General features: G+C 55.0%; 2 protein-coding genes across 4 annotated transcripts; both read right to left on the reverse strand.

The window, feature by feature from the left end:
- Positions 1-2,891: 2,891 nt before the first annotated feature.
- Positions 2,892-6,612, reverse strand: LOC125627103 (perilipin-3). The gene is made up of 5 exons (XM_048830909.2): positions 6,392-6,612; positions 5,431-5,507; positions 4,591-4,888; positions 3,651-4,219; positions 2,892-3,558 (listed from the first exon to the last, which is right to left on the reverse strand). The coding sequence occupies exons 1-4, from the start codon at positions 6,540-6,542 to the stop codon at positions 3,954-3,956; spliced, it is 792 nt and encodes a 263-aa protein (XP_048686866.2). The 5' UTR covers positions 6,543-6,612; the 3' UTR covers positions 2,892-3,558; positions 3,651-3,953.
- A 6,287-nt stretch (positions 6,613-12,899) lies between these two features.
- On the reverse strand, positions 12,900-21,214 carry LOC125627285 (perilipin-3). Of its 3 annotated transcripts, none has more exons than XM_075123181.1 (8): positions 21,119-21,214; positions 19,644-19,711; positions 18,429-18,624; positions 17,769-17,851; positions 17,013-17,277; positions 14,608-14,807; positions 14,322-14,450; positions 12,900-14,224 (listed from the first exon to the last, which is right to left on the reverse strand). In XM_075123181.1, the coding sequence occupies exons 2-8, from the start codon at positions 19,692-19,694 to the stop codon at positions 13,880-13,882; spliced, it is 1,269 nt and encodes a 422-aa protein (XP_074979282.1). In that variant the 5' UTR covers positions 19,695-19,711; positions 21,119-21,214; the 3' UTR covers positions 12,900-13,879. The 3 variants fall into 3 exon arrangements, with proteins under 3 accessions (XP_074979282.1, XP_048687196.2, XP_074979283.1); XM_048831239.2 differs by having other exon boundaries at positions 19,638-19,711; XM_075123182.1 differs by lacking the exon at positions 19,644-19,711 and having other exon boundaries at positions 21,119-21,206.
- Positions 21,215-22,121: the final 907 nt, after the last annotated feature.

Raw genomic sequence — 22,121 nt, forward strand, 5'->3', positions numbered from 1 at the left:
GGCAAAATTTTGGTTGTTCAGGGGTGTTAAAAAAACAAACAAAAAAAAACCCCCCCACATCCCCCGCCCCCCAAATGACAAAAGTTTTACTGATGGAAAAGCGCCGGTGTGAACCGTGCTATTTCAGCAGGAGCGCTCTCCTGCCGACAGAGCCGCGGCTGCTCGTGGAGGGCGGAAGTTTTTTGTTGGCAGGAGAGCGCTCTTCTGTGTTCAAAGCCTTGTAGTGTAGCCATAGCCTCAGAGGCAGTGCTGTCTGCTCTAAAGAGCTTACAGTCTAAAAGCAGACAAGATGAAGGGCAGAAAAGCATCATCCCCCATTTACAAGGGGGAGAGGCCCAGAGAAGTTAAGTGATGTGGCCAAGGGCACAGAAAAAATCTGTGGTCAAGCCAGAAATTGAACCCGGCCCTCCTGAGTCTCAGGCTAGTCCCTTGCCCGCAACACCACTTTGTCTTGTAAGGCTTGAGATTGCTAATCAGAGGGGATGCCTAGTTCTAAGACTTACTGCCCTATTCTTTCCTTAGAGCCCGTTGCAACCAGGCTGGTGCCATCCTGGTAGTGTCAGTGTGAGTCAGGGCTAAGGGATGTGCTGGCCTGACGCATGTTATGTTGGTGGGAAGCCGCTGCCGTTCGTATATCGCTCGTGAACGTGCTAACCTGGCCCCCCGTGTAGCGCTGCACGTACTCACCGGGAGCGTGTGTCAATGCACCGTGCGGTGTGCCACGGCTGGAGTCTTGCTTTGCTAATTCTCTCCCCTTTGGCTTTATAGGTGGGGGAGCCAACGAGTTATTGTGTAAGGGTTGGTGGCATTTGGCTGAGCACTAGACATCAGCCGTCGTGTTTTGCAAAGAATGGGCCAGATTCACTGGTGACCTACATGGGGGTGAGTTTCACCACTAGGGCCTGGTTCTTAGTTACTCGGCTCCTATGCTTGGGGTGGGGGTTAAAGGTGATATCAGGCCATCTTTGTACACCCTGTATTCTAGGACCAAGAAGGGGCCTGCCCGGGCCTGGTGTAGTTAGAGCAGCCCTCAGGCTTAGTGATCACCTTAGCTGATTCTCCACGGCACTTCCTGGGGCTGGTGAGACTCCATTGATCCACACCGCTCCTCCCGGGGAGGTGCTCCCTTGGCCTTCCCCTCCCTACAAACAGCTGCAAAGGCGTCCCTGCTCTAGGGAGAAAAGCTGTCCCAGTGGTTAGGGTACCAGCCTCAGTCTTGAGAGACCAGGGTCCAAGTCCCTGATCCGCCCTAGGCTCCTGCTGAGACTGGCTTCGCCTCTTGTTGCTCCGGTTCCCCATCTCTACCCTGGGGGTAACAGCACTGCCTTGCCCGACAGGTGTGTGTTGAGGGGGGGGGAAATTGTGAGGCGCTCAGTTACTTTGGTGATGGGGGACTATTTATGCGCTCGGAACTGCGTGGGGTGTGGGGCAGAACAGGTGTGTGAAATTGCTTTTGCTCTCCCAGCCCTGCCCCCTCCCCCCGCTACCCCGTCTCTGCCTTCTGCAGGCGAGGGAGATGGGGGATTGGTACGAAGGGCTGTGAAGGGGGGAGCAGGGTGTAAAATGAAGGGCATCAGTTGGAGCTGAGATGAAATTGGCTGGGGGCTGGGAACTCAGTTGGAAAGGGTGTGGCAGGGTGGGGGAGGGTAGAAATGTCGCCAGCTCCCCTGATGTTTGGGTGGCTTTTAAAGGGTCCCTGTTGGTTTCGGCCTCCCTCTGAAATTTTGCCCTTAGCCAAAATGACCGCCATCGTGCCTTCATGTCAACAGGCCTGAAGCCAGAGGCTGCCCTCAGCACGACGGCCTCTTTAGCCCCTTAACTTTGGTAAGCAGAAGTGAGGCTGACCCTGGTAACGGTGGCTACCATCTCCCCGTAGTGCCAACAGGTGGGAAGTCAGGCCGCCCTCAGGCAAGTTGGTGCCGTCGTCCCTGTGTGAGGCTCTGGTAGAGGAAAGGCAGATGCAGAGACTGGCCCTGCAGGCAGTAGGGAGGCCGTGGGTGGGGAGCTAGGTAGGAAACAGCAATTTGAGGAATGTGGGGGGCACGAAGCAGACTAAGAGCATGTGGGGGATGGAACATGGGGGATAAGAGAGCAAAGGGGGAGGAACTTTGGGGCAGGAGACTGTTGTGGGCACAGGGGAAATGAGACTGGGGCAGCTGCCTGCCCCATCCCAGCCCCAAGGAGACAGGAGGGCGGAATCTGAGACCCCTCCTCCTTATGTGCGCATTTCAGGGTGATTAGGCCGGCCGGGCAGTTGAGCTTTGGTCCATCCTTAGCCTGATGAATCTCCTGGACGTTGTGGGGAATCAACCACCTGCTGGCTGAGTTCTCCGAGCTAAGCAGGAGCGAGCTAGAGGAGAACGTGAATGGGCCACCTCCCTTGAACACGCCTGTGCTGGAGGAAGTGCGGCTGCTGCTAATTCAGTGGGTGACGCCCTTCTCTGGAAGTCATGATTGTGTCAATGCCCCAGGTTCACATCAAGATGTCCATGGGTAGGGCTGCCCCTCTGAGAGCTCATGGCCCATGGAAGCAGAGAAGGGAGGTCGTTAATCTTGCTGTCCTGGCCAAATTCCAGAACCTTCTAAAAAATAAATGCTCTCCGTGATCTTGCTTAGTTATGGTATTCGTCACTTCCGGTCCCAAACCAGTGGTGGGGAGTTGTTGGGTTCCAGGCCAGCGGTGGCTGCGGGTCTGAGATCGCAGCATGTCCACATTTGAAGTCAAGTTTAATGGTGAGACTAGGATGCTCGCTCTTAAAAGGCAGAGCTTCTCCGGTGAGCGCCAACTACTTACCCTTCCACCTTCTTTGGTGAAATAACCGACCATAACTCATTCCAGGAGCATTACCGTTTAGGAATAGAACTGTGCCAAGTACAAACGTGTAAGGTAAGGGCGCTGGAGAGAGAATTAGTTAGGTGTTCCGTTAATTGCAATGACCAGGAAGCCAGCTAACTAGCACCATCTGTCTTAGCTTGGAAGAGATCTGGGATGTGTGGAAGACAAAGCCATCCGTTTATTGGATATTGCTATTTAACTTGGGGGGGGGTCACATTTGGGGTGTATCCATGAGGGCTAGAGTAAAACCGAAGATCCTAGTAGAGGGTTAGGGTTAGGTCTCTGTCCGCTCAAAGGGTTTGGTTGGTCTGAACGTGGAAACTGACTAGCTAGTCATCTTTGCAGTCCTGTGGCTCGTAGTGTTTCAGGACTTTCAATATATCCTTCTCCTCTGTCTCCAGCAGCTCCCCTTCAAGGGAAACCAAGGATTCCACAAGCCACGTGACGGGAGGGTTCTGCAACAAAAAATCCGTCACTTCATCCAAGGCCTCCCAAGCTTTGGCCACCTTCTCCCGGCTCTGGTTTAGGACGCTGCCGGGCAAGTCCTGGAAGGAGTTGGCGGAGGAGAAGTACCTATGCAGCTCCGCCATGTTCTGATGCACCTGCTGCATCTTTTCCTGGAGATGTGTGGGGAGGCCTCTGACATTGGATAAGAGGTTCAGGTATGTAGCTTGCAGCTGCTGCGTCAGGCTACGGGACATGGCCAAGGTCTTGGATTCCACCTGCCGTGAGACAGCAAAGGAAGAGTTAGTGACGTGAGGCTTGCCTGGACGCCGCAGTCGCTGGCTTTCGACCCTGTTTCTAGTGAAGGTACCTCTAGCTGCGTGGAGCTGCTGCCCTTGCTGCTGCTGGCGGGGGAGTGGTGATCTGTGCTCTTGCTGGCTTGGGAGCCGCTGTCCTTGCTGCCCCCTGGTTCTCTCCGGAGGCCTCCTTCCTGCTTCTGGCTCCGCTGGCCCCACATACTGTGCAGCATCTCCTGGCTGCTGCGAAGCTTCTTCTCCTGCTGGACGTGTTCAATCTGCAGGGTGGAGAAAGCACCGTGGAGTCAGCTGGGCCCAGTGAGCTGACCAAGAGCGGAGAGGGAGGCTGGACGGGGAGGGGCGAGCGAGCGTCCCTGCTAACCACGATCTGGCGGAGTCCGAGGCCACGCGGCTCCCAGGCGGGAGGCCGAGGAGAGGGCCGGGCGTGTTCTTACCAGGTTGATAGTCTGGTGGAGCTGAGCGAGGTTCTCGTGGGTGTTCTGTCTGGTCTGTCTCAGCTTATTCAGGATCAGCATGAAGGCCCGGTTCCGCAGGCTGGTGGACAGGGACCCCAGCCGCACAAGGCAGCCCTTCGTACGGTGCTCTGCTGCGGAGACGTCCAGCCCCTCCATTGTGAGTGCAGCTGGAGAGAGATAGAGAGAGGTGGACACCACATTAAGGAGGAGGCAGGAACTATGGTCCGGAGCCTCACAGGTATTTATGTACCTAAGTGCCATTGATCTCAATGGAAGTTTGGAGCCCAAATACTGTCCCTTGGAGGATCTGGGCCTATACAACTTCCCAGGAGGTAAATAGGAAGCCTCAGGAAACTCGTTTAATGAGTTCCTTGGGGAAGCAGGTCCAGAGACCACCGGCTGCAGGAGTGGCAGGTGCAAGGGGTGACACCTAGTGCAGGTGCGGGGGTACATTGGGAGCGGGGAGGTGCTGAGATCTGGGGGACTCAGTCCTTTTAGAACACCCCTGAGAAGAGCGGTGCTTCGGGCAGCTTCTCACCTAGCTCCTTCTCCGTCAGGGGCAGGTACCGATTCATCAGCTCTTCTGACTTGTCCAGCGCTCTGTCCACGCTGCGGAGGAAGAGCTGACCCACTTTAGAGCTCATGAGGCTGCGTAGGCTGTTGGTCATGGCGGCTCGGGGACCACCCCACATGTGGGGATGGCTCGAATCGCTGGCCCGGGCCGCCTTGGGGCCACTGCTGGGCCCTGCGCCCCTTGCTCTGCCCACTGTGCTGGCTGCTGCCAGCATAACGTCTGTCTCTTTGAAAGAGACCGGCTCTGTTGTCTCTGTCACCACCTGGAAGCAGGAGTAGCTGGGGTCAGGGAGAGAGACCTGGCAGTGACTCAGAGGAGGGAGAGGGCAGTGGGTCAGGAGGGCAAGTTCCCCCTGCTAATCCTGGAGAGGCCCTCACACCAAGACACTAACAACCCTTCTGCCTAGGCAAGGGGGCTCCCACTGCTGCCTCCATGTCTGAGTTCCCCCGACTGACTGGTGTAAGCTTCCTTCCTTGCTCTGCCACTGACTCCCTGTGGGACCTTGGGCAAGTCACTTAGCCTGCCTATGCCTCCGTTCCCCATCTGTACAATGGGGTAACAGCCCTGCCTCGGGGCGGGGTTTGGATAAAGAGTATGAGGTGCTCAGAGACTTGGGAAAAGGAGGACACGTAAGTACCAGACGGGCAGCTCTTCCCAGCGGTCGGTGTTCCTGCATTACCATAGCAATCGGTGTTTGGCCGTCCCGACGGCAGGTCGCCCGACCAGTCCCCCGCGCCTGGGCTGGGTTCGTCTCTCAGTGGGAGATGCCCTTCCCAGGAAGACTGCGGAGGCAGACATGGTTACCTGTGTGCGTGGCTGTGGAGGGGCTGGCAGCTTCCCTTTATCCAGCCCGGTGCTCCTGGTCTCCTTGGCTGGCCCAGCTGTTGGGACAGACAGCAGGGTGGTTGGTTAACGAGCCGTTGTGGAGCACTGGGCAGCCGCCGAGGGAGCGGGCACAGGCTGCGGGGCAGCATCTGCGTGTGGCACCTTCTGTGCTTTAAATGACTATCAAGCCACACGTAGCACTTGCCTAGAGCTTTTCACCCGCCCCCCCGGCTCAGTGTATCCCCTGCAGATGGGCCAGCGTCACCCTCCCCTTCCCGGTTCCCCTTCCCTGGGGCTTGACTTGACTTTCTGGGGCAAGACAGCTGCGTTCCAGCCCTGCCTCCGACTCCCCAGCTTGTGATCTCTCTGCTGCATCACATGGGCGCTTCTAGGAAGCTCCCAAAGGGAGTGTGAATACCCTGCAAGATCTGGAATTTCTGCTGCTCAAACAGCTGTTCCCCAGGGAGTGGGGCTGAGCCCCTGTCCGTAACAGAGTGTGATAGGCGAACAGAGAGGGTCCCCCTCAGATCCGGGCAGGAGACATATGCACGCTGGCTGTCCTCGAGCCAGCATGCTAATAACAGCTGCGCGGCCGGACTAGCTGTCCCAAGGATGCTCCTAGGGTTGCAACTGGGAGTGTGCACAGGGCAGCTCCTCTGTCCTGCCGCTGGTGCAGCCCTGGCTCTGCTGATGTTTTTAGTGGGCTGGTTCCGTCAGATCTATCCGCGCTCGGAATGATGCTTCCACGCCCCTAGAGAGCAGAGACTGGTCTTCTACATGAAGACCAGCAACGGCCCTGATTCCTGGGAGCTCACGGTGCAAGAACACTTGAGGGAAAGGACCAAAACCAGTCCGGCTTCTCCCAGGGGCTGCAGGCTCCAGCTTCATTCTCAGGTTCCCCTCCTCCTCCCCAAGCTCTGGCCACCGACCCACGACTCACTCTGAGATCCCCGTTCAGCCAGAGTCAGTGCTCCAGCGGTGCCGGGCTCTGCTTCTTTCTCTGCCACCTTGCAGGTGGATTCGGTGATGGAGCAGCTGTCTTGCATGGAGGTAGCAGGGGTCAGCTCGTAAACTGGGGTGACCAAGGGCATGCTGACCACCCTGTTCACTGCAAACTAAACCAAGGAAAATAGCCACCGGGGTGGGAGTTAAGGAAATAGGATTGGCTTGTACCAGCTCCCATTCCCACCCAGGGGAACGGCCCTAGGCTTTCTGACCCTGCGACACTGCTGGAAGTCCGGACTTTCTGAGTCAGGGCATTGTACGGGGAGAGCGAAAGGCTCTTCCCCCTGCACTGTGTCTGGGTATGTGAATGGGCTCTCCCTTCTCTAAGCCAGCGGGGTGCCTTGGGCAGCTGCCCATCCCCATGGTGGGCCATTCATTGGTGAAATCTCCTTCCCAAGACAAAGAGCCCGGGGCCTTGTTTCTCGGGCACCAGGTCCCAGCCACTGCCCTGGGGCAGACAGCTAGCACTTGAACTGTGGGCACAGTGTGTATCGTTAGGTACAAGGGATCTCACCCCTAAATCCCCCCCGCATCGATCTCCATTCACAGGCTCAGTGTGGCACTGTCAGGATGCCCAGGATCTACCTACCTGCTGTTCCCTGTTTTCTAGTGAAGCCGTCTTCAGTCCAGTGTCGGAGGAAGCTGCCTTCAGTCCATTTTCACTGGCTGGCAAAGTGACATCCACACTTGCTGATGGGACAGAATGGGGAAGATAAGGCAGGTCAGGGAAAAAGTTGCCCAGACTAGCTAGAAAGCAGAACAGGGTCCTGTTGCGCTAGGGGCTGTACATCAACCTTGAGAGACAGTCCCTGCCCCCAGAGGATTTACGGTTTAAATAGAGCAGACAGGTGAAGAGGGAGGAGAAAGCAGGAGCATCATCAGATGAGCACACTGAGGCAGGCCGAGAGTTAGCGACTTGCCCAAGGTTGGGCACCATCGGTGGCGGAGGCAGGAATAGAAGCCAGGTCTCTTGAGTCACACTTAACCACAAGACCAACCGTCCCTTTGTGGGTAACAGCCTCCACAGGTGTTGTGCAATGAGAACTGTGGGGGGGGAAAGGCTAGGTTAAGGCCACGGCACCGGGATGAAGGCATTGCTGTAATACCGGTGCGTTAACTCAGCCTCTGCCCTGGCAGGGGTTTCTCCATATGTGTACGATGGGCCAGAGCTCTGAGGGGTGCAGAGCATTCTCCCTCTCGGGTGCTTGGCTGACTGGTGCTCGCTCACAGGCACAGGCGTAACCGATGGCCGTCTGGGGGGTCAGGAAGGAGTTTTTCCTCAGGTCAGTTTAGCAGGGGCCTTGCAGGGTTTTCACCTTCCTCTGCAACGTGGGGGAGCAGGTTATGTGCCAGGATGAGGGCACAGGGGCACCTTGGTCGTGCCTGTTCTCTGCCTGTGGCACATCATAGTCTAGGCCGGGGCCGGCAACCTACGGCACGCATGCCAAAGACGGCAGGCGAGCCAGTTTTTAATGGCACGCTGCTGTCTGCCGGGGACCCCGGCCCGGCCCGGCCTGGCCTGATCTTCTCCACCCCCCGCCCACCGCTCTCTCCTTGCACCACACCGCCCAGCCCTCTGCCCTGACCCCTGCACCCCCTCACACACCCCCAGCCCTCTGCCCTGAACCCCCCACACCGCTCTGCCCTGACCCTGAACCCCCCACGCCACCCAGTCCTCTGCCCTGAACCCCCTCACACACCCCCAGCCCTCTACCCTCACTCCTGAACCCCCCACACCGCCCAGCCCTCTGCTCTGACCTCTGCACCCCCCTCAAAAACCCCCAGCCCTCTGCCCTGACCCCTGCACCCCCCCACACCCTTGCCCCGTGCCCTGACCCCTGCACCCCCCCACAACGCCAGCCCTGACTCCAGCACCCCCCACAAATACCCAGCCCCCCCCAGCCCTGACTCCTGCACCCTCCTCACACACCCCCAGCCCTCTGCCCTGACTCCTGCACCACCCACACATACCCAGCCCCCCCACACCCCATGCCCTGATTCTTGCACCCCCCACATTCCCGCCCCCACCCTGAGCACCAAACGGGAGCTCCTGCACACACCCATGTCCACATTCTGACCTGCACCCCTCGCACCAAATGGGAGCTGCCCAGGTAAGCGCTCCACACCCAAACCTCCTGCCCCAACCCTGAGCCCCCTCCCTCATTCTAGCTCCTGGCCAGACCTGCACCCCAACCCCCAGCCTGCTCCTTCACCCCCAGCCCTGTGCTCAGCGCACTCCCACCCTCAGCTCAGTGGGAAGAGAATGGGCTAGAACCAGGGAGAAGATAGGTACCCACTCTACGTGGGCAGGGCCGGGACCCCAGACCGGCAGCGGGGCTGAGCGGGGCCGGCAGCCGGGACCCTGGCTGGCAGGAGCCGGCAGTGGACTGAGCCGCTCAGCACACTGCTGGTCTGGGATCCCAGCCGCCGTCCCCGCTCAGCCCGCTGCCTGTCTGGGGTTCTGGCTGCCGGCCCCTTGCCAGCTGGGGTCCTGGCTGCTGGCCCTGCTCAGCCCACTGCCTGTCTGGGGTTCTGGCTGCTGGCCCTGCTCAGCCCACTGCCTGTCTGGGGTTCTGGCTGCCGGCCCCTTGCCAGCTGGGGTCCTGGCTGCTGGCCCTGCTCAGCCCACTGCCTGTCTGGGGTTCTGGCTGCTGGCCCTGCTCAGCCCACTGCCTGTCTGGGGTTCTGGCTGCCAGCCCCTTGCCAGCTGGGGTCCCGGCCGCAGGCCCTGCTCAGCCCACTGCTGGTCTGGGGTCCCAGCCGCCGGCCCTGCACAGCCCGCTGCCGGTCTGGGGTTCTGGCTGCCGGCCCCTTGCCAGCCGGGGTCCCGGCTGCTGGCCCCATTCAGCCCGCTGCCAGTCTGGGGTTCTAGCTGCCAGCCCCTTGCCAGCCAGGGTCCCGGCCGCAGGTCCCGCTCAGCCCCCTGCCGGTCTGGGGTTCTGGCTGCCGGCCCCTTGCCAGCCAGGGTCCCGGCCGCCGGCCCCGCTCAGCCCCCTGCCGGTCTGGGGTTCTGGCTGCCGGCCCCTTGCCAGCCAGGGTCCCAGCTGCTGGCCCCGCTCAGCCTGCTGCCGGCCTAGGTGAACGGAACCCCAGACCGGCAGCGGGCTGAGCGGGCCGGCGGCATAAGATCAGCATTTTAATTTAATTTTAAATGACGCTTCTTAAACATTTTGAAAACCTGGTTTACATACAATAGTGTAGTTATATAATAAATAGACTTATAGCGAGAGACCTTCTAAAAAACGTTAAAATGTATCACTGGCCCGCGAAACCTTAAATTAAAGTGAATCAATGAACACTCGGCACGCCAATTCTGAAAGGTTGCCGACCCCGGGCTAGGCTCTGCTGGGCTGGAATGTTTTGGTCTCACGGTGGCTGGAGGGTTTAGGGCGCGGGGCGGGGTTGACGGCCTGCGCTATATAGGAGGTCAGACGAAATGAGCGGGTGGCCCCTTGGGCTTTGAACTCTGCCAGATGGACGGTGCTAGAGAAGTTGGTGCTGCAGAGGGCTCCTAGCTGGGCCTTTGCCTGGGTCTTCCCACTGCTCTCAAGAGACGCTCCTCCCTACCATCACGCAGCCCAAGGAAAACACAGCTTCCTGGCAGTCAGCTCATGCTCACTCCTACTGCTAATTAGCAAATGTTAATTTATGGCCGAAAAGTATATTGCACAGGTGCATGAAACAGTGAGAAGAGGCTGCGTCTGCTCAGTGTCTCCTAGGACATCGGCAGCAGGTGGGTGAGCCCGGCTGGAGCCGAGAAGGCCAATCGTTAGGGGAAGTTTTAGGGCCAAGGACATTAACTTGCTCCCTAGAGCAGCGAGAAGGGGGGAAGTCAATGGAGATTCGGCAGCAGAAGGCAGTTCAGTTCAGGAGACCAGTTCATGCCAGACTCTTTGTAATCAGAGTGTCAACTTTGCCTTCGAAAAATCATTTCTACTCACACTCAGCCATGGTCTCTGCTCATCTGGCCAGGGGCTGGAAAGGCCTGTTCCAGCCCCAAGCCCAGTGGGGCTGCTGTCCAGCAGGTACCTAGGCCCTGATAGGAATCCACCCAGCTCCAAGGCAGCGGCTTGCATCATGCTATTGAGTCATTATGACATGGCGTGACTCATCACAGTGTCACTGCTCCAGCCTCTCCTGGCCCTTTCAGGGAAGGGGAGGAAACCAGAGGCAGTGCCCCCCCTTTGCTCCCCTCCCCAGAATGCAGAGATCAGCACGCTCCTGCTTTGGGCAGACTTCCAGTGGACACACCTCCTGCTACTAAGCACACTGAGCCGCAAATGCAGTGGACGGGGCATGAGCAGCATCCAGGAAGCTAGAATGAGGGCTGCCTGGCAAACCACCGTCCCATCGCCTGAAAACATGGGGCAGGGGTGTTGAAATTCACTTTCATTCCAGTGCACATCACCACTGAAATTTTTCTGACAATAAATAAATCCAAGAACTGCCCCCTGCCCCCTGACAGCAGTAGCCCAGTGGCTGGAGCTCTCAGCTGGGGGCTAGGAGACCCAGCTTCCAGTCCTTGCTCCAGACTGGGCAGAGCAGAGCCTTGAACCTTGTTATCCCATATTTCCAGCTAGACGAGTCAGCCTCATGCTCTGGCCCTATGAACTCTTATGTGTGCCAAGTGAGACAGCTCCACCAGGAGCTGCTGAGTGGAAGGCTGCTCCCCCCTGGGATTGGGATGTTGGGATTCCCGCTGCGCTCTCTTTCCACTTGGCTTCCCAAGAACTCAGGTATTGATGGCATACAGCTGTGCTACACCGAGTTGATCAGACTCAAACACGGGGTTGAGGGATGGCAGCAGGGTACATCATAACTCCCAAGTTACAGTGAAACCTTCTCCCTTTATACACAGCTCATTGCATTGACTATACCTTGCATTACACATTTTTGGCTGGGTTACTCTGGAGGAAGCAATCCCTGCACAGCACAGGCTTTCCACCACAGTTTGACTTCCCCGTTACCTCCTCTCCACATTCCTAACTTCCTTTTTTATCTCATTCATAGTGAATAGTTCACTGTGTGTTCTCCCTCTTATCTTAGCTGGCTCAGACATTGTGTCCTCTTAGCCTACGGACCCATTTACTTCTCTTATTGAGCACAAACATTCTGTTTGCAACCTGATGATTCATTTACATCCCCAATTCTAGCCTCCAAAGAACGAGACCTCCCTGGTTGTGATGTGCTGAATAGGGGCTGGTCCACTGCAGATGTGAGAGTCTAGCTGGAGGAACACAAAGGTATGTTACATTAGCTGCCTTAACACCTCCATTCCTTGCTTTTGCAGTAGCTATGCTGTGTGCAGTGATCTTCGCTCACTCACATTAAAATTTCAACAGTAGAGAGAATTTGGTTGCCTGTGTAACCTTAGTTTGGCCAGGATACTTTCTGGATGCTGGCTGTTTTTATGCCAGAGGATGTGCCTCACGCTCCTGAGAGGAAGATGAGCCATGCATGTGGACCATGAGGAAATCTTATTTTCATCCTCCAAGCTCCAGCCTACACACTAATTGTTACTTATAATACCCATTGAATCTATCACAGTGGAGTTAATATTGGTTGCCAGACAACAATGCCAGCAGCTGTGCTAAGGGACAGACCTCAGCAAGCTACAGCTGGCCAGCACTGGTCCCATGCCTCCTAACACCAGGACAGTCTTTGCTACATCAGCAGTAACCCCTTTGCATCCCCCCTGCTCTCCCTCTCTAGAGGTCCTTTCCCCAACATGGTCATGTGCCCACCTCTTGTCAAGTGGGTGGTTGCATTAAACCTGAGCTTTAAATGCCTCTGGTTCAATAAAGATGCAGCCACTGCAGTCCCACTTGAGAGACTAAGTGAGGCCTAAGTTTTATGCAGCCATCTGCACCCCAGATGGGCTGCTCCAGAGAGGGAGCAAGTCAGGGGAGTGCAGTAGTAAGGACAGAAGGCTGAATTTCAGATTGCTAGATGTGGCCCAAATGCCCTTCCAGAGTTTGTTGCAAGGCCTGCTACGGGAAGGGAAAGGTAGTGTAAAGTTAGACAGCATTACCCCTGAGCAGAGATCTCTGGGGCAAGGGGAAACGTAGGACATGGAGACCAATGCTGACTGCAGATTATGGCCATTTCAAGAATCACCTCTGGGGTTTACCTCCATGGCTAAAGTTAGTTAGATGGCCTATGAGGAGCAGTGACAGCAACTCAACATGCCCTAGTTCGTCTCAAGCACTGACCAGCCCTTGGCTTCCTCAAGGTGCTAATGAGGATAGACTCCTAGCCCCAAGAAGCTGGGGAGGTGATTGTTGGTAGGAGGGGAGAATCCACACTCTTGGAGGAAGGCCCTCACATGCACCAGCAATGCTGAAGACAGCTTCCCCCAGCAAGCTAGACATGCCAGGGAGGGAGAATGGTCATGGACCTTCATACCTGAGCATCTCACTCAGAACAAAACAAGCAGAGGCCTCTTTCAATGCACATACAGCTTTATTGTGAGCAACGTGTTCTTACCCGATACAGGGGCCAGGGCACTTTGTATTGGGCAGGAAGGGAATCCTACATTAGCCATTAGGAGTAGTCCTAGAAGAGCACTGGTCTCTTATAACAAAGGTTTCCTTGATTGAGTGGAGAGACCCCAAACTAGTCAGCCTGACTTGGGTCAGTGGTGGTTGTTTGGCACTTAAGTGACCACTTCCTCCCCACAGCAGGAGCAGCTTGTATATCATTTACCTGGCTAAGCCACATTTGCTTGGGATCTAAAGTTAATGTTTCATATGAAACACCCAGTTGGGTCATAAGATGGCAGCTCCCATGCCAAGGATTTAGCTCTTTACTAGGATTCTGGAGGATTTTCAGGCCACTAAATTAACACAACACATGCTAACCTCTGACTGCCCAGTGCTACCCACCTGAGTGAAGGGGTCTGTTTTAAAAGTCTAGAAGACAAGGCCAGGGTTTGGCTCTGGTGGCTAAATAGAAGTGGTCTAAGCTTCAGAGGTGCTGGGCACCCACAAGTCACTGATGGGGTGGTGAGAAATCAGATGCTCTGAAGACTCAGGCTGTTGCCTAGAGATGGCAAACAAGGCACCCCAGCTTGAAAGCTGGGCCTTAGATCCCATTCTGGGGTCACTTGACTAATCAGAGGGAGTTAGTTTTGCTGGCAAGCCCAACTCAGTCCACAGGCAGGTTTGGGAGACTAAGCCACCCCCATGAGATGCAGAATAGTTTCTCCTCCCCAAGTGTTTAGTGCAATAAGACCAGACCTAAGCAAGGCATGAGGGATGCCAGGATTGAGGCACTTAGAACAGCAAGTGCTGCTATCTAGCTAGAGAGCCAGGCTAGATGTGACAGGAAGTGACAAGTGGCATGAGTTACCATCCCAGATTGAAGACTCAAAGGGGCACTCCTAAGCCCAGAGCTTCTTGGGGGTTTGGGTATCTGCAGGACACTACTCCATCTCTATTTCCTCCTGCTGCTTGCCTGATGGGGCAAAGGGTCCCACTAGCCAAGAAAGGGGGATATTATGCATCACATGATCCATCAGCTCATCCACCAGCTTGCGGGCCTTGGTCACTCGTTCACGGCTCTGGGCCAAGACACTTCCAGTCAAGTCATGGAAGGAGCTGGCAGTGGAGAATGAAGCATGTAGTTCTTGGACTTGGTGACGAACCAGTTGCGCCTTGTCCTGGAGGTCAGCAGGGAGGCCTTGCAGGCTGGACACCAGAGTCAGGCAGGTGGTCTGCAGTTGCTGGGTTAGGCTGCGGGACATGGCCAATGCCTGCTCCTCTACCTGCTGCAAACAGGGATCAAGTAGGAAGTCAGTTTAGACACTAGACTTCCCCCATGTCAAGTGGTTACTTGTAGACTGGAGTCACCCTCTCGTGACCTACCTCTGGCTGCACAGAGCCCATCTCCTTACTCTGACTCGGCTGCTTTTGGCTCCACTCCAACCACATCTGGTGCAGCTTCTCCTGGCCATCACGGAGCTTCTGATCAACACCCTGCTTGGCATTCTCAATCTGGAAGGGAAGAGAGACATCTGTCATCAGCACCAGGAAGGGACCTTGCTGTGTTGGCCACTTTCCTGTAACCTGGTTTGTGCCAAGTCATTGAGTGGCAGGAGGAGCTTCAGAGGAGTATGGGGGGGCTGTGCATGGCCCACAGCTGCATTCCTACCAGTTCTATGGTTTGGTGGAGCTGGGACAGAGCCTCTTGGGTGCTCTGCCGGGCATTCCTCAGCTTGCCCAGGGAGTGCTGGTAGGCTCGGTGGCGGAGCTTGGTGGACAGGGACCCCAGGCGCACAAAGTAACTCTGCTGTTGCCTCTGCTGCTCCACGGATGCCATCTCGAAGCCTTCCACAGAGGTGGCCAGTTTGGCTGGAGGCAGAGAGTGGAGGGTTAGTGGTGCCAGGTGGAGGAGATGGCGAGGGCAGTATGGGATATGCCCTTACCTGCCTCTCGCTTGGTAACCTGCTTAGAGTAAAGCATACTAAGCGGATGTAGCCCTTCGTGTCTATGGGGGTGGGACACCCTGTACCCCATGTTCACTTTTCTATAGTCAAATTATTTTGCCTTAAGTGTGCCTGAGGCATCATTTGTAAACTGCCATCTGTGACACAGCAGCATCCTGATGACTTGTGTCCTTTCTACTGTAGGATTGTCCCAGGACAGTTGTAATTCTAGGCATTTTCCTCAGAGACTAACTCACATATCCAGCCTGCTCCCCCGGTGGGGAAAGCTGTACCAAGACATGGACCTTGGGTCACGGTTTGAGTCTCATGTACCCAGGAGGCTTTGCGCCCCATACAGTGCAAATCCTCAGAGGGGAGAGAGGTAGAATAGGAGACTGACCTCCAGAGCACCGCTCCACCTCCCATCTCATCTGCTTAGGGCCTTCAGGAACTGGCTGATGACACCGAACTAAGGGGAGGGAGCCTAGGCTGGAAGGCATTAGCTGGAGTGTGTCATTCCCCCCCCCCCCTTCTTTTGTAATGAATTCTGACTTGTGCCTTGTCACCTGATCTATTGTATTGTTTCCTCTTCGCCATGGACAGCAGGCAGAGCCCCACTGAGGGGAGGCCAGCCCCTCCCACCCATCCCTACAGCTGGAGCCCCTGAGATCCCCTGCCATGGACAGAGGAGGGGGGCGGCTCATAGCTCTCCAGGTCAGCCACAGCTGCACCTCCCTCCCCACACCAAGCCACTGTGGGGGGGAAGCAGTTTTTCCTTATGCTGCATGTGGGTCCTGAGGTAGTGGTATTTGCTACTCAGCTTCCTGGGTTCATCTGCAATCCCCCTGGAGTCCAGGGAGTTTATGGATGAACCCAGGAAACTGAACAAATACTGTGGCCTCAGCCACCCCAGAACCTGCATGGGGCATAAATACAGCCAAAACTTCACCCTGAGTTGCAGGGTTTTGGGGGGTCTGGTGGCAGGGGAGACTGAGCCTCCCCTAGCCTATTATATCCTGGGCAGTGGATCTTCGGGTGTTTGGATTAGACTGGGGGCAGGGAATGTTTTTGGGATAAGGATGGTGCATCATTTCCCAGTGTTGGGATGGCGGATGACCTAGGCACTTGCATGGTCCAGGAGAATACAGAGCAGGGCAAGGTGCACATCTGGGGAACAAGGCTGGGCTGAGAACTTGCAGGTGTTGCCCTGGCTGGGGTTCACGGGAGCACTCCCATGTGCAGCTGGGGTGAATTTACGAGCTGAAGGCTGTGTGAGCAGACCAGGAGTGGCTGTTTTATACTGCCTGACTGCCAAAGGCACCACAGGCTAGAAGATTCAGGAGACACTGCTGTTGAACAGGCCAGATTGGACCCTGGGATGGTCACAGGAGAACAATGCCCCAGAGGCAGCAAGTATCCTTGTTTCAGAGGCTTGGGGGGTGGGTGCAGCGGCTCTGCTATGAAGGGATTTGCTGAAGGGCACCTGGCAGGCCTGGGGCAAAGTTTGGAATAGATTGGTTAGCCAAAGCCTACTCTAGTGCTCTAGCCCTTAGGCAACACTGCCCCAGCTGTATCTATTTGGGTTAGACCTCTACATAAGGAGGAGAGGCCAAGAGATCCAGCAATTCACTCATCTCCCTGCCCCATTCTATTAGGGTCTGCAAGCCTCAGAGGCAGAGATGGTCTAGCCACCTGCTTAGATGGTGGCTTGGCCACAAGCCATTCTCCTTTAGTGGTTCTCCATGGTTAGAGCACCCTGTATGGAACAGTACTCTTGAGGCTTACAGGCATTGAGGGAGAGGCTGCTCTTCTCACCCCCAGCTATGCTTCCCACCTTACAACAGACACCATCTTCTGGGGAAGCTAGCAGGGTGCCCCAGGTACAGAGGTTGTGTTCATTCTATTCTGGAGACTGCAGTAGTTTCTTCCAGGGCTTAATAAGGAGCCTCAAGGTCTGCACAGTTATCAGGAAACTAAATCCAGCCTTGTAGGCTGGATGGCTTCAACTGAACCCATGAACCCAACTGCAGCTGGCATTAGCCAGACAGACCCAGCTTTTCTCTTCACACCCCCTTGTCCATGCTACCTCCTTCTGTAGTGCATAGAAAGGGAGCAGCTGCTGCTTTCTTACCTAGTTCCTCATCTGTCATAGGAAGGTAGTGATCCACCAGCTCTTCTGACTTGCTCAGCACAGCACCCATGCTGCTCACCACCATCTGGCCTACTGCTGAGCTCATGACTGTGTTCACACCACTGGTCACTGCTGATCTGGTTAGCTCCACACTGCCCTGGACAGCCCCTTTGGTCATATCCACCATCCCGGTCATGGTGTTGCTCATTGCATCTTTGGCACCAGTCACTGTGGCAGTCACCAGGTCTTTGGTATTGGAGAGGATCTAGAGAGGTCAGATGAGACCTCAAGCCAGGGTTGGAATATTGCAGAGCAGGGGGGTTGCTTCCCTCCCCATTGTCCAAGAGGAGGACCTGAGGTTTGATCTCTACCCTTATTTTTAATTCTTCCTTAAGGGCCCCCATCTAGATTAGACACATTTGCATTGTCCAGAACTACGTCAGAGCAAGTTTACAGCAGTCATGCGGTGCTGATGGAACCCTGGAAGGTTCGCACTAGGGTGTTCCACAGATGCAGAGATCTAACAGCAGGGGCATCAATTCAGAGTGGCCATGATACATCCCAGGAGCAAATGGATTGCTTCTGCCCCACGCTAAGCTGCTGCCGTCACTAGTCAGCGGATCAAGCCACCTTCCCCCCCGCCCAGTAGCTCTGCTCCTTGTTCTGTCTTAGAGCTCATTGCTAAACTCTCCTGCTTGAGCTGAAGTCACTGCTCCCCCTGCCTTTACAAAGGCTTTGAAGCTGAGAGGGAGTTACCTGGTCTGTTGGCTGTTGAAGGATTGGCAGCTTCTCCTCCAGCTTGTTCAGTCCCCTGCATGCGTACTCATTTGCTGTGGAAACTTAAGAAAAAAGCCAGTTTAGCTTCTCACATGAAGAGCCCCAGCCATTACACCAAGTTCTGGGAAGCTGGGAAAAATGCAAGTTTATGAAGCAAGAGAACCTGACGCATGGGGCCTCTGAAGGGGGGCAAGACTTTGCTCAGTAGGTACAAGGGCGAGCTGATTTGCAACTGCTTGGAATGGGCTGAGAACTGGACCAGCTCCATTATTCTACTTGGATGCTGTTGCTGCAGAGGCCTGGCAGATGCAGGAATTCTACCTGTCAGCACAGCTCTGAGCTTAAGACACAGTACAAAGTTGTCCCACACTATACTCCAACATCCACAGAACCCTTGGTGAAAGGGTCAACTTCCACCTCCATAAACCCTCCAGCTGGAGCTTTCAGTGGCCTGGGTTATGTTCCTCTATGGAAGCAGGAGAGGTTCCTTAGCCAGCCAATCTCTTTGAATGTGAAAAGCCAGACTCCTCCCTCTGGCAGGGAGGAAGGCTCTTTGCCTGACACCCTGGGAAGGAGGGCAGAGCATGGTGCCCTTCACATCTCACTTGGGGCCATGCCACCCCACACACTGTTACTCACTCTGCGGCTCGAGTTTGGTCAGGATTGGCTGGGCGCCGCTGACCGCGGCTGCAGTGATGGTCTTCATGCTTTTCTCTGCCACATCGCAGACAGATTTGATGTACGGGTGGTTCTCTTTGGTGGAGGCATAGGTTGTGGAGACCATGTCGTAGGCGGAGCTGACCAAGGGCAGGTTGGCCACCCGGTTTGCTATGTTCTAGGGGAGAGAAGGCAGTAAGGTAAACAGGGTGCAGACTACCATGCAGTCTCCCCTTCCAAGCAGAGTCATGGGCCCTGCCATCAGTAGCTGGGGTCTGTCAGCTGATCTGGCCTAGAGGGAGCCATTCTCAGAGGGTTATCTACTCCCACCACTTCCAGCTCACCAAGTGCTCCCCTCTCTACTGCCAGGAGCATTTAGACAGATCCAGTGTCCTATTACCAGGATTTTCCATATGTGAGACCAGGCCTAGTAAAGAACAAGCCCAGAAAGGAAGAAAAAAAATCTCTTCACGAAAGCTCCAGGGCAGGTCTACACTTAATTAGTGCAGCAAGCAGCTGTGCCAAAGGAAAGCCACTACTATGGGGACACAAGAGCTTCTGCCGAGTTAGTCCACCACGCAAGAGGCAGTAGCTGTGTCAACAGCAGAAGGTTGACATCGTGCTGTGCACACATGGCATTAGGTAGGTAGAACGGCAGGGCTCAGGATTTTTCCCCACCCCCTTGAGCGACAGTTATAGCTAAGTTTATAGTGTAGATCTGGCCTCATTGTACCCCTCCAGAATCCCCACCCCGAGAGGTTTGTGCTGCCGAAGCAGGAAGCCAACAAGCCCTAGATCAACAGGAGAAAGTCGCTCTATCCTTAAGCCAAGGCAAAATGTTGTGGGCACATTTTCAGAGAGGGTTACTTTGGTTTACATGGAGTCAGTAGAGAATAATTTATATTATATGAAGGCTCTCCTAGAGCAAGGGAGGAGCCACATATGGCTTTGTGCTAGTTTAGCTACTTTAGGTGTAAATGTAAACCAACATTATACCAGTGCAATGCTGTTTGGAGAAGCCCCTCGCCTCCCGGTTTGTTCAGGTGAAGGGTTGAGAAGCTGCACTTAGCCTTCTTATTGCAGTCACCGCTGTGACTTCCTGGCTAAGGGGCCCAGCTCCAGTTTCCTAGCAGAGGCCAGTAGACCCACCACAAAGAGACCTTACAGCCCAAGCGCCCAGCATGTACCTACCTCCTGCTCCTGCTCCTCATCCTTTGGGGAAGCAGCACTGGGGTCATTAGAAGCCATGGCGGAATCTGGTGAAACTGATTAGAAGGGATATAGAAACTCACTAGTTAAGCCGCCAGCACTGAAGATAAGGCTTGAGTAAATGCTAGGGCCATAAAGAAGGCTCAGAGGCCAACAGCAAGAGCCTAGTTGCAGCCTCCTCTGGGGGTCATTCCATTGTGTTGGACCCTGGGAGGTTCAACAGCACAATGCATTGAGTAACATCCCTGCAGATCCCCTGGGCTGGAGGATGTGATTGCACTTACACTCCCCAGACCTTCCAGTCTGGATTGCAAAACAAGCTGCCACCAAGGCCCCTGCTGCTATAAATAACAGTGGCCTTCGCCCCAGAGAAGCTCATTGCTTTTTTGATACCTCCTGCTTGGCTAGGATTGTGTCACCGTTTTCATTTTCAGTTGCCAGCTGCTAACTGGAGTCAGGGTCACTGCTCAGACCAGCGCCGGGGTAGTCAGTGGTGGATTGTTAGATTAATTCTCACACCATAACCCTCCATCCCCCATAAGGTGGGGGAGAAGCCAGCCCCTCCACACCTCACAGCCATTTGATTGTGTTAGAGCAGTGTTCACAACAGCTGAGCAAGGAAGCCTAGCTCTGATTAGAAGAGCTAAGCACCTTCCCCACACTCATCTTCAGAGTGAAGCTGGAGACAGAGCCATGAAGGGACTCAATGCAGCCACTGAGGAAGGAAGCCACAAGGCCAGTCATTGTAGTAGCATTACCAGCCTCCAATATTTAAACAAGCCATGAGTCAGACTCGGGGATCATGAGACACAATTGGCTCCAAACACAGCAGGCAAATGAATAGGAACCGCAGGGGAGTCTAGAGCCAAGTTTTCCCTCCTCTGGCTGGGACTCAGGAGGGTTAAAAACTGAAGGTGTCAAAGTTGAGACCCCAGAGCTAGAACACATAAAAAACCCATATTAACTACTGAGTGAGTCGTGAGGTCACACTATTAAGAGGCAGTTTCTGTTACTTGGAGTAGTTTGCTTTGAACCCTCCTGGCAGGACACACCTGTTACAGGGTGAAGGTGTTTAAAATGTGAAGTCTCACCTGTAGGCTTAAACAGTTAGTGTTGAGAATCAACCCTTACACTATAAGGAAAGGTGAGGGGGGGGGGAACCCAGCACTTACAATAAATCTTTTCTGTGCTAGGCAGATCAATACAAGTCAGCTGCACAGCCCAGCCAGTTACAGGCTAGTCTGTGAGTTTCCAGACAGCAGGTTAGTCCCTTAGTATCACTGAATTGCCAGGCAGTTTGCCTGGCACTATAAGAAAAGAAGAAAGCTAAAGCAGTCAGAGTCCATTTACCAAGCTCTTATCAGGGAGCAAACAAGCCTAGAGTTTGACACACTCAAATTATATTTAATTATAACTTGGAAAGCCACCCCCATAGACAGACTAAGAGCATTACAAGCCCTTACCTGTCTCTTCTACAACTCCAGAGCAGATGCAGCATAATACCTCCTCCCTGCCTAGCCTTTATATACCAGTGCTGAGCCCCACCCAGCACAGGAGGGGTAGCTCAGGGAGGCAACCAGCACCACCCACCCTGATTGAGGAAGGGCTGGCCTGGCATGTGGGTAGGGATCTCTAGCAAATTGTATTGGAACTGGATCCTCCTCGGTCACATGTGAGTCCACTTAAGCCCAGGGTTGGAGACTTAAGTCCCGCCCTCCTTGGTCGCTGGGTGGGGGGGGGGGATGAAGAAGGATCAGACTTGGGTCTTTGATGTAGAAAGTGAGCATGTCATAACAGCTCCTGGGGCTGGTCTATTTTAGAGGGTGATGGCTATCTAGGATTTATGGTAGCTCTGGTATGATCATAGAAAGAGTAAACAATACAGAGGCCTGTTCCCCACCCCACAGGCCTCCTGAGTGCTGCTAAATAGCTCTAGAAACAATTGTATGCGCTGTGGTAGCCTTGTGGGTCCCACCTTGTCTCTATAGTAATCATCAGTGTGTCTAGTGTCTTTCATCTCACAGTGCTTTACAAATACAAATTAACCCTCCTGGGAGATAGTTGCCATGATCATATTACGTGGGGGGAAACTGAGGCAGAGAGGGTGTGTGACTTGCCTCGAGGTCAGAGGGTAAGTCAGTGGCAGAGGGTGGAAAATAAGGGAGAAGTCCTGAATCTCTGGGTTCCTTGCTCTAACCACTAGAGCAGGGGTGGGTAAACTTTTTGGCCCAAGGGCCACATCGGGGTGCAAAACTGTATGGAGGGAAGGCTTTGCCCCTCAAACAGCCTGGACCCTGCCCCCTATTCTCTCTCTCCCACTTCCTGCCCCCCCTCAGAACCCCATACTCATCCAACCCGCTCTGCTCCTTGTCCCCTGACTGCCCCCTCCTGGGAACCCCACCCCTAACCGCCCCCCGGGACCCCATCCCCTATCCAATCCCCCTGGCTCCCTGTCCCCTGACTGCC

This window comes from Caretta caretta, chromosome 25, assembly GCF_965140235.1.
Source record: "Caretta caretta isolate rCarCar2 chromosome 25, rCarCar1.hap1, whole genome shotgun sequence".
NCBI classification, from domain to species: domain Eukaryota; kingdom Metazoa; phylum Chordata; order Testudines; family Cheloniidae; genus Caretta; species Caretta caretta.